At 43.7% G+C, this 11,757-nt stretch overlaps 1 protein-coding gene across 2 annotated transcripts in view; it reads right to left on the bottom strand.

Annotated features, from left to right (window-relative positions):
* Window positions 1-11,757, bottom strand: part of LOC116393314 (copine-8) — a 70,203-nt gene continuing 58,446 nt past the window's right edge. Inside the window, exons 14-20 of one of the 2 annotated variants that reach the window (XM_031865502.1) lie at window positions 11,614-11,660; window positions 10,791-10,972; window positions 9,917-10,044; window positions 7,976-8,078; window positions 6,195-6,252; window positions 5,924-6,012; window positions 1-3,711 (exon numbers count right to left, since the gene is read on the bottom strand). In XM_031865502.1, coding sequence (XP_031721362.1) covers window positions 3,508-3,711; window positions 5,924-6,012; window positions 6,195-6,252; window positions 7,976-8,078; window positions 9,917-10,044; window positions 10,791-10,972; window positions 11,614-11,660 — 811 coding nt within the window. In that variant the 3' untranslated portion in view covers window positions 1-3,507. The remainder of the gene's footprint in view (window positions 3,712-5,923; window positions 6,013-6,194; window positions 6,253-7,975; window positions 8,079-9,916; window positions 10,045-10,790; window positions 10,973-11,613; window positions 11,661-11,757) is intronic. The other variant, XM_031865503.1, reaches the window with a different exon arrangement.

The raw sequence follows: 11,757 nt of genomic DNA, 5'->3' as shown, positions 1-11,757 counted from the left end.
TTGGCCTGGTATGACCGGTAGCTAACGGTGGCTAACGTTAGCTACCTTTAGACAGATATTGCTGTGTCACTGTTTGACTCTTTAGCTACTATTAAATTACATTTCTGCCGTAATTTAGCAATTACTTTGATGAGTACTATGTTATCATAGATAGGAACAATAGCCGGAACATAAATAAAAGTTGCAATGAACCATAGTTTTGCTTTAAAATGATCCCGCAGACTTGTGCTTGTGCCCACAGTGGCTGCTGCAGAAAGGGGGTTGCTTTTATCTTTTTATCTTTCGTCTACAGAAGATTGTTTCTACCAGAAGGGATTCATGCTAAATTGTCGCCAAAAAGGAACATCAAAACACTCCCGCCACCCAAACATAATCCCTTCTCTGACCCCCCGCAGTGCAGGATGTAAGTCTTACAGTAATGAGCTCCTCATTCTGACCCGCTGTCCTAACAATGTGTCCAGCGCGGCTGCAGGAGTGCGACTGCAGCGGTGAACCAAACACACACACACACACACGCGCACACACACACTGGAACAGCTAGTCCACTCTGCAACAGTGGCTGTACAGGACGGGGGTTGTGAGGAAACAAAGATGAATTTAAGAATATCAAGCAACAAGACAAGCAATGAATGAGACTCAAAACAAATTGTGTAGAAAAGATCATCTTCATGTTGGTTGCATTTTGATTTTGGCACAGGCAATATCCTCAAAAAATGGATTGCGCAATACTATGACTAAAGTGTCTAACACTGCCACAAGTATGTTGAATACTTTGACTCTGTAATCAGCTGACTATTTTACACACACACACACACAAAAAGAAAATCTGGGAAATTTTGTTGCAACACGTGAAAAAAAAGACGCAATGATTTCATTAAAAAGTCTTCGTTTAGACATCAGAGTCAGTCAGCAGATGTGTGTGTTGTAGTTTTAAGACGGCTTCAGGGTGATGATACAGTAATACAAAATAATTAAAAACACTTCAATGCTTGAATATCCTTTCACATTGTTGGTGCTGCAATGTATTTCCCTCATGAGCCAATGAATGTTCAAATGTTCCCCCTTTTTAAACGTTTCATATGCTTTAAAAGAAGTTGTGTCGTACGCACAAATCTCATTCACATTTAACATATCCTCTCGTCACCGCAACACTGACAAAAACCCTTCCACATTCACGACAAAACAAAACAAAACAACCCAAACTCATTCTTCATTAGACGTCACGTTAATTTGGAAACTTGTCTGGACATCCTGGGTGACTCGGCAGGAATCACGCAAATCATCCTCTTACACGTGATTGGCACGTAAGAATACACGTCATAAAAACAAACATATAAAACGCTTTATCAAAGCTAAAAGGTACAATAAAAAAGTACACACTGAAATAAATATAATGGAACAAAAAGCCAACATAGGGAAAGTGTGTTTTTCTCTGCATTTTTGACCACTGGGCTCTTTATGCTCAAACGGCATTTCGTTTGAGAGCAGCTGCTGTCGTTTTTAAACATCGGGGCGGGGACGTGGTGTTGGACGACACAATGAGACGAAACCCCTGGGCACGTGGGCATCATATTGCCAAGGCAGTTAGGAGGAGAACAGAGAGAGAGAGAGAGAGAGAGAGAGAGAGAGGCTATGCTTCCATTCAGAAGTCAAATTAATGCTACGCAAAAAAGTGAAATGCTGAAAACCTGTTGGCATTTGAAAGGTAAAACATTTGCTCTTAAATGAGTGCGAGACGCAGGAAAGGCTTGAAATGGTGCTTATACAGATGAAACAGCACCTGATGAGACAAGAAGTAATAGTCAATTACTATTTTTAAGGGATTTCTTTCCAAACAGCTTCGATGAATAATGTAAAAAAGTGGTTGAGGACTAAACCAGGCGTGTAATACGGCCTCTGCTTGCATTCCTCTGATTTCACATCCGGGCTTCTCCATGTAACCCAGTGCGTAACATCACAACGCTATGAATTGTGGGTAATTCCATCAGGCAAAGTCTGCAGAGATGCAGACATAAGGAAAGTGTGCTTAAAGGGCTCAAAAAGTCTCTGAGCGAGCCCTCGGGCACTAGAGGATTTGACAGTGGGACAGCCCTAAACCCTAACGGACTTTGCCTCAAAGTCCTCGAGTCTCTGAGCGTGGACATTAGGATTGGGCCTAAAAGTCCACAGCCATGCCAGAGGCTCTGTGAGGTTGCACTCTAACCTCAGCCACACCAAAGTTATTACTATTCATCCTGAGGTGAACAGGAATGTTCGTCCCAAATTTCCGACCGACACTGCCATCAATTAAGCCATGCTGCTAGCATGACTTCAAAACAACATTGCACTTGGAAATATTACAAGTAATACACATACTGAAGATGGACGGACACCTTATGCAAGGGTACACGATCTCTGGGGAGCAGGCTAGACCAGATATTTTACATTTCAAAATGCCCAAATACTCATTTAGGAATGTCATCTGCTCGGATGAGCATACCAGAATTACTCATTTTCTTTTCAGCTCGTCTATTAAAACAAAAAATGTCGGATGGAAACACAGCTCGTAAAAGTGAGAGAGACGAAGAGAGAGAGAGAGAGAGAGAGAGAGAGAGAGAGAGGCTGCAACAGGGAGACAGACCTCAGAGCAGTGCAGACAGACAGAGAGGGTGAAGTGACAAATGGAGATGCAGGCAGATAGACACTCACCCCCCCACACAGACAGAGAGACAAAGTGATGGATAGAAGAGGTAGTGCAGGGCCACTATATGCATGCACTGGACTGAGGCTACACTCATGCAAAAGGTTAATACGAAAACCAGAATACGGTACGGTACGGTACAGCACGGTACGGTACAGTACAGAAGGGCTACCGGGACCTGCACTGCTGCTACCTGACACACACGCCAGGAGAGAGAGAGAGAGAGAGAGAGAGAGAGAGAGACAGAAAGAGAGAGAGAGATTCATATATGTGTATATAAAAGTATCAACAGTAAAAATCCTTGTTAGTGTTTACTGTAAACAATGAGTGAGTTGGAGAGAAATAGAAGAAGTGACATATGTCTTGTTATTTACAGAGAAAGTTCATTAAAGTGTGATTTCTTTGTTTTTTGTCTGGAGACATTCTCTTTACAATGTTTCCAAAGCTGTCCTTCATTTCCTTTTTCATTCCGTCTTTACCTCCCGGCTTGAATTCAGACATCTCCGAACTCTCCCCGGGGCCTGTCCAGGTTTCCCAGGCGAGAAGAAAAAGATAAAATAATAATAATAATTCCAGACAGAAACAGGAATGCTTGACAGTGGAAGTAAACAGACTCTCATTGGCTTTTCCTGGCCTCGAAAGCGACACTCTCCTGGCACGACATGCAGCTTCCTGAACACGAGAAAGACCACCGTGATCCACGACGACAAGGCATGGAGAGCGGCTTTAGGGAAATGGAAGTACTTTGCGCGTAAAAGTTCAGCTAACCCCTGACTCTGAAAAACCTTTCTCCCCCCTTCTCCCCACCCACCCACCACCCCCACTCCTCATATCTGGGTTTGCAGAGGCTGCCCTGGCGGCGTGTAGGGAGGCGGCGTGTAGGGAGGCGGCGCTGGCGACGGCTTGATCCCGCGGGTCCTCATGTAGGAGAGGAACTGGTCAGGGATCTCGGCCAAGACGTCTTTCGCCAGCCGGGCCATGCTCAGGATGTGGTTACCCGTCCGGTCGATGTAGTCCCTGAATGGGACGAACTGAGAGGGAGGAGAGGGGATAAACACAAAGAACAGAGATTAAAAAAGAAGATTAAGAGCAGAAGAAGGAGTATAAAAAGCACAAAGAGTGGAGAAAAATAATGGAGAAAAAAAAGAAAGAAGAATTTAAATTATATAACATAATTTATCCTCTGTGTTTCAAGTTGCTTTGTTCAGTGTTTTAAGTGGAAGGAGCTCTTGTGCACGGCAAGATTACTGCTGCAGAGAAGAGAGTCTCTCCTAATTACGACGCTGCAGATTCGCCCTATTTCCTGCAGCACTTGGAGAACAATCTGATCCCTGAGGTCACTGAGATGAGCGGCAGCAGCCGTGGATACAAAAAAAAATAAAATGTGCAAATTAGTGATATGATGTTTTTACTGAGAATATTAGGTATTGAAGCTCGCTGGAGCCGTTTGGGGGTTGCTGGTGTGTGAAAGTGAACAGCTGCAATCTTTTAAGATGGAGAGAGGAGACGGGCACACAGCCAGCATTTACATACCGAGACCTAGTTAGCTCAATCAAATGTCTGGGATTAAGGACATGCAATATTAGGCAGAGAAATATGCAAGTTCAAATATGGGGATGAGCGCGGATACTTTTTCACAACAGCAAACTTGTAACAAGTCAGGAATCTAACGAATATTAGTGGCGGTAGTGTGTAATTGTCATTCCGAAAGGGAAACTGGAACCTACTAGGACTGCTGACATACAAACCGTTGTTATGATCCATACATGACAAAGCAATATTTGCCGTCCATTTTCGCACCACTCTCACCTAGCTATTAGCTTCATTCCAGGTGGCCGTGTCGTAGTGAAAATATGTTTTTTTCAATGATCAGATGAGAGGAAGAGTGAGAAGAGCCTTCTGCGTGTGCCCTCCAGACTTTAGTAGTTTGTCTGCTTTCCTCACTTCCGTTTCTCTTCTCGTGCATCGATTTGTTTAACTTTCATAGATGTTGATTTAGTTCAAACATCTCGTATAGTATTCTGTATGTAAACTGTGGCTGCTTGCTTGTGTGTAGATGATGGTTACATCTATTATATGAACTGAGTGTTTCGGGGTGGTGTTGGTTTTGCTCAGGAACCCCTGGACACATGTGTGTTGACTTCTATCAACCGTCGGTTCACCCCGCTGTGACTCATTATTTACAGTACATCTCGAGACTATCGGCCTCCTTCACAATGCAAATCCACCTGCTGTGATGGAATGAATGCCGGCATATTTCAGGTCCCGTGTCGCAAACCACCGGTTTTATGCTCTTCCGTGGACAGAGCTGCTGAACTAAATGAGGCAGTGTTTGTCGCCTACAATCATATGAGAAGCCAATTTGTGCTGGAAACCCTCGCTGCAAAATGTAACCCTCGCCCTGCGACTCGGGGAAATTAGCCTGCTGATAATGAGAGCCTGGAGGCAGAACTGTGTTCCCGTACTGAAACAGTGTTTTTACACCATCTCCGGGTCTTGTCCTGCATACGTGCATGTGTACTTCAGCTTGTTAAAAAGCCAACTAACGAGTTGCCTTCCTCGCCTACGTGGGCTGAGGGAGGGTGTAGGGGGAGCGGGAGACGACAGCGGGCGGTGTAAAGGTCAGAGAGAGAAGAAGAAAATGTGACTCCGCTGTGTCGCAACAAACAAACGGCTCAGTCTGAGCGTTTGTATTTCATCGCTCTGCTGTGGTGCTGGGGAATGACACGAGTATGAAAGGTAATACTTGCCATTGTTTTACAGCAGAAAAAAACAAGGATACAAATAAAGACAACAAAGGGATGAATACGAATGATTGACAGGCTGAAGGAATGACTACAGATAAATCATAGTTTAGATCCCAGCGATTATTCTGTTGCTGTTGGAGCCCACTTCATATCCCAACAGAGTTTAAAAGGTGGCCTCTGATATGGCTAAGCTGTCGCAGCTTGGTGAAAAACTCACTTCAGCACAGATAAACTGTAAACGTTACACAGAGAAAGGGAGGAACACGGGGTTGATCAGGGCCCAGCACCCTGGAGCAGTGTGGCTGCTTTGATTCAGATTTGATTTTTACTCAAAATCAGTATCAGGTTTACAATAAAACATATGGGATAAAATCAGAAGAAAAGGGATGACGAAGGATCTAAGGGGGCCAAGAGGCAGAGATGTGATTTCACAATCAGACTTTACAGAAGAGAAGAATAACACAGCAGCGGGGAGCAGGATGAGAGCATTGTGTACCTGGACAATGTCCCTCTCAGCGTATCTTCCTCTGGATGAGATTCTGATTTCATCACCGTCCAACTCCACCATGGCTGAGGAGAAGAGAACTAAAAATGATTAACACATTATTTCTTACTGTAGACCCACACGGCTCCAATGAGAGCTCGCAACACGCAAAATACAAAAGCAGCATCTGCAGCTCCCAAACAGACGGAATTTCCCACCAGAACCCAGAGTCTAAAGTTGAATGACACATTAATTAAACTTAAACAAGTTATTGTTGACTTACCGTCAAATTCTGCGGGCCCCACCCCCACGATGATGATTGACATTGGCAGACAGGAGGCCTGCAGGAGACGAACAATGAATATTTGATACATCTCAAAAATTTGAAAACGGCGTGTCTACCCGGGCATGTTCCCATCCCCCGGGGCGTCAAACACCAACGTTGTCATGGCCGTTTGACGTCTGATACGGACTGTGAGACGCACCGGGCTTTCATGTAACACCAATGGAAATCAATCCGTGGCGATATTAGACACCAAGAGCAACTGACCCAGAAAAACGCTGTTTATGTCCCGTGTGAAACCAAAAGTACTACATATAAAGCCTAAATGTAAATTACTTAAATTACTTAAATAATCAAACATACTTATTAAGCCAAACCCACGATCTTTTCCTAAACCAAGTTGCCAAGTGACGCCGAGGAGTCCTGACCCAGCGTCCGTATGTGACGAGTTGGGAATGAGACCGGGTTGGTCTACCTATGTGGGTCGTTAGTAGGATAAAGAAGATGCAGCCTCTGTCCTCATCAGCTCCCACAGATGGTGTCATGTTCTTGTTAACATGTATGGTACATACAGTATGTGTAAACGTAGCGCTGCGTGGGTCGAAGGCGTCGCAAGGAATAATATTAGAGGCGAGAGCATCAACAACACGGCCTGGACCTGCTGACGGGCTTATAAATGACATGTGTTTGTGTGTGTGGGCATGTGTGCAAGAGTCACAGAGAGGGTATGAGGAAGAAAGGGCTAGCGGCGTGTGTGTGTGCAGCGTATTTTGAGTAATGGGTTGACTTCAGGCAGCAGAGCAATAGATGATCTTATCAAAACATCTCGTTTATTTTTCGCTCCCCTCGGTAAAGATTTTCTTCACGTCGCTGCTGCCCTTTGCTCTCTCCCCCCCCCACTCTCGGCCGCCACCTTCTCCTCTCTCGGCCTCCTTCTCTCCTTAACATCTCCCCCTCCTCTCAACCTCTACGCTCCTTCTCTGCCTTCAAAGGCTTTGAGATGGGTCGCTGCCTCCACGGAAGCGGTTGCCATTCACTGTTCACTTTGTTTGCATTCTACATCGCGCCCTGGCTTCCCTCTGGAGCATGCTATGACTTGACAGTGATGGACGCGGGGTGAAAAACATGTCAAAAGTGAGGCCGGCACAGCGGACACTGAAAAAAAAAAAATGAAAATAGAAAAAACAGTAGCAGAGGCTCCCCAGTGCACATTGTATAAACAGTATCTGTTGGCACTGCAGGGAAGGATGGATACGCAGAGACGAGTAAAGATTATGTGTCAGTACAAAACCGCTAAATGACCTCTTATGTTTACGCATACGCTGAGACGATTGTGCTGCACGGATCTGCTAGATTTACATTATCTGCTTCAACAATATGTGCCCTTTTTCTCCATGTAGTAATTCCAGAGTCAATACATCTATAGGCTGACAGCGAGCTGCCTAATTAGGAAAATACTGGCACAGCTGTTTTCCAGCTTTCATTCAAACGCTCCCAGGAGCAAAACCAGCAATGATGAGGATGATTTTAGAGACGCATTTTTCACCCAAACGTAATAAGTTCTCACCGTGACGGTTCTACTCATTTGCATAAATATTTTCATGGTTTTATATCTAAGCATCTGGGCACGAAATACAGCTTGATTGCAAGTTTAGTTTTTCATTATCTTTGCTAGCAAAGGAATTTATAGATACAACTGACATTCTTCCAACATAAAGACTGTGAAATGAGTCCACTTTTTTGTTTTGGGAGTCGGAGTGCAGGGTCAGGTGTCGACTTACGTTGACAATAGACTCCTTGGTCTGGGCCATGTCTGAGATGACGCCATCCGTGATGATGAGGAGCACAAAGTACTGGGAGCCATCCTTCACTGAAGCCGCGTACCTGCGTGCAAAAACACACAAAAAAAAACGATCTTTGTAATTATTTCTGCGCTGCCATCCTGCTGTGTTTACCATGACGGTTCATTAATTGAGCACATCACGCATCATTATGTGTGGTTTTAATTGAAGTACTCTAATGAAATAGATGAGTGGGAATGAGGCTGTATATATCCTTTGAAAATGATTTTCGTCATTGAATAAATGTCACTTACCTCCCACTCTAAATCTGTCAAGTATACTCCTCTCTGTAAATGTCTCGTTAAGTCAATTCTATAGATCCTCAGCTCAATATCAATTTCTGCTGCGATGTTGAGTCCGACCTTTCACTTACATTTGAGGCGTGAACTCGACTGTTTCCAATATTTACACACTGAGATTATTTCAGTCGCTTTCGGCTTTCTGCTAAACTTCACCTTTGTTAGATCTACTGTATCTCTGTCTCCTCCCCACTGCTGATAACTGAGGTTTAACTATCACACTGAAGATGATCACAGCAGAGCAGATGCATCAGGGCGACGACTGAAGGGTGGTAGAGAGAGGAGCAGCATGTGGGAGTAAAGGCATTGGGTCGGTCGAACAAACAGAGGAGAGGAGGTGAAGGTGGGATTACCACGGATAAAAACAACAACCTGTGCTTGGTTGACAAATAGGCAAGAAAAGTTGCAGGAAGATGCAACATGTATCACAACTAGTTTTTAAAGAGCTTTCAGGAGGATGCGTTCATGGAATATGCACCGATTAGTCTGGTACTTCAAACTGGGACGACACTACTGAGATGTAGTCTGGCTGAGAGAGGATAAGAGTTTCTGTTTACAGTCAAATTAACATATTTATCTAATTTGCTGCATGGTTTTCTACATTGTATTTGTGTGTTCTCTTATTTACATGGACCAGGGACAGTGCTTTAGTAACAGATAATACAAATCTACATGAAATAAAAATGTGGGGCAGAGTTAGAAAAAGCAGTAGAAAAGGGGAATAAAAAGCCCCCTGCCAAAACCCAAGAAAGCGACAGTAAGCCTACTTCCCATAACGGGTGTTTATTGCAATTATAGTGGGAGAAAAGGTGTGATTTGTTTGCGCATTAAAAAAAACCAACATGCTGGAGGCGGGTGGACAAAAGCAAAGAGTGAAGTTCATTACAGGGGCTTAATTGAAAGACGACACAATTCAAGAGGAAAACGAGTATTTTAGGTGAAATTACAAGCTAAATAAAAGCCTGCCTCGGTATCACTGCTTGTTTCGCCATTTCCCTTCAGAGTGCCTCTTCACGTGTAACTATGCAATTAGGATTTCAGTAAATTATCTTCTCAATATGTAACCCGATGAGTACATTTCTTTAATTACACACCGGCATGAATAGTTCCTTAATGTCTAGTTTTGTTTATTTCAGAACTTTGTCAGGATCACATGTCCGTGTGGCTTTGCTGCTGCATAAATTATATTCTGGTCTACGCAGAGACTCAAACAAACATGCAATCAGATGGCAGGTACTTTCTCCGTTTGTGCCCCTTGGTGCTTCTCTCTCCCTCGAACTCTTGCTAGCTACCTGGCAACACTCGCAGCTTGGAGCCCATTACAGAAAATCTGAGAACACATGCTGAGCGTCAACCACAAAGTGAAATGTACTCAGTGTTCTTTCATGCATACTTAACTGATTTCAGTTCATTATATAAGCAGTGATGGCGAATAAGCAAGTGTAAAAACAGAGCGTGGAATAATAAACATTATAAACTAATTACTGGAGGAGATGTAAATGTGAGAAGTTGGAGACATCGGTGATTCGTATGCAACAGTGTTTACATTAACTCCTGTAAATAAAGTGTGACTTTGTGTTACCTGGCCACGTGGTTGATGACGGGGGAGAAGTTGGTTGGTCCGTAGAGCTGGACTGACTTCAGACTCTGGTAGTAAGCTTCCATCACACCGTCGATGCCTGTGCAGTACGGGTTCTGAGGGTTCCCATTCTACATCAAGGGGAGGAGAGGAAACCGTCATTAACCTGCATGATTCATTTCAGTTGCAAACTGATGGAGCTAACAGACTGGAGGAGGATTTATAAACTCCAGTGTTGTGTCATGAAAACAGCAACAAAAACTCATTCTCAGATGTGGAGACTAGAATGTCTTAAAATGCATTTCACTGAAAGGATCTTCAGTTTTATTATATTTGGTTTTATTTAATTAATTAATACATTTTTGTGTGAAAACATGCCCACGGTGGGGGTTGGTTCTTTTTCTTATTTATCTATTTTTTTTCCTGCCACAGACGCTTTGCCATGTTCTGTATTTGATGTACTAACTTTGCCAGGTGTGCAGAAAAACCCAATAAAAAAACAACAGCAACAATCAATTAAAACTAAAAATGCTTGATTTATATGGATATGCATATCATATGTTCTGTGAGGGATATCATTTTGCTAACGCGTGCATGCGCGTCACTTAGTTTTTGCCGGATCTTTAATCCGCCAAGCTTCAGCCGATCAGCTGGGGCATTCACTTTAACTAACAGTAGTAGGGAGTCAGTTGACGCTCTTGTTGGCAGAGACTTTGATGTTGTATTTTTATGATATTGTCTTGTTGCATAAGAAGTATCTTATGTCACTTTTTCATCGTGTCAGATGGGTGGTTTAAAAACCCAATGCAGGGAACATCTCCACGTTTTTTACTCCCTCCCTGCCTTCCATCCATGTCGGAGCCCCTCTAGTTCGTACCAAGGCAAACTCGTGGGAGATCCGTCCATCGGGTGGCAGCTTGGCTCCGAAGCCCAGTGCTGGAAACATCTTATCGCTGTCGTAATCCTGGATGATTTCTCCTACTGCCTTCAGGGCCATGGCGTAGGCGTTCAGCTGGTATGGACTCATGTAGTGGAGTGACGTGGGCTGGGCTGGGTTACCTGTTTGAGACAAAGGGAACACATACACAGCACAGATGATACTCCGTGGGATAATGGAAGAGGTGAGGTGGTCACGCTTCAGTCATTCTTTGAAGCGTACCATCACTATTTGAAAAGCCACTTGAACTTTTTTCCAATGCTTGTTTGTTCGGTGGTTCGATATAACTATGACTCCAACAGCCCACCGACAAATAGTTATCTGGGTGTTCTGTTTGTATGGCAACAAAACCATGCATCACATCACTGACGGAGCCAAATTGACTGCTAATAACCTTAATGTAATATTAATATGAAACGTTTTTTAACTTGCTACTCCAGCTGTGTTTCAATAAAATACAGAACTCTGCCATCCATTATTCAAAAAAACAAAAAAAAAAACATCTACTGCTACCGCCCGCCTGTCCTGCTAGGACCGAGTTCAAGGATAGATGGATAACACGGTCCTTAATCACAGCCATCGTAGCATGTTACTGCACTCAGCTTTAGCTGCCAGGTGTGATGGAGAGGGCCATTAGTAAACATTTGAATCCATCTGCATTTATTTGAATAAACACTCTTCCCAGGCAGGGTCTCTGAGTGTGTGTGCACATTCAAAGTGTGTGTGTGTGTGTGTGTGTGTGTGTGTTTATTGGGAGGCTCACCATTGGAAGCTGTGAAATCGATGGCCACAGTGAAGTTAATCTGGGTCCTGAGAAGACAAAAGCAGAGAGGTGATTCATTAATCAACAATCCTTTCCCCTCTCTCTCTCTCTCTCTCTCTCTCTCTCTCTCTCTCTCTCTCTCTC

This window comes from Anarrhichthys ocellatus, unplaced genomic scaffold (assembly GCF_004355925.1).
Source record: "Anarrhichthys ocellatus isolate YVR2014 unplaced genomic scaffold, GSC_Weel_1.0 scaffold33, whole genome shotgun sequence".
NCBI lineage: Eukaryota > Metazoa > Chordata > Actinopteri > Perciformes > Anarhichadidae > Anarrhichthys > Anarrhichthys ocellatus.
The sequence above is the reverse complement of the archived record's forward strand: the minus strand, read 5'-3'. Positions and strand labels throughout refer to the sequence as shown.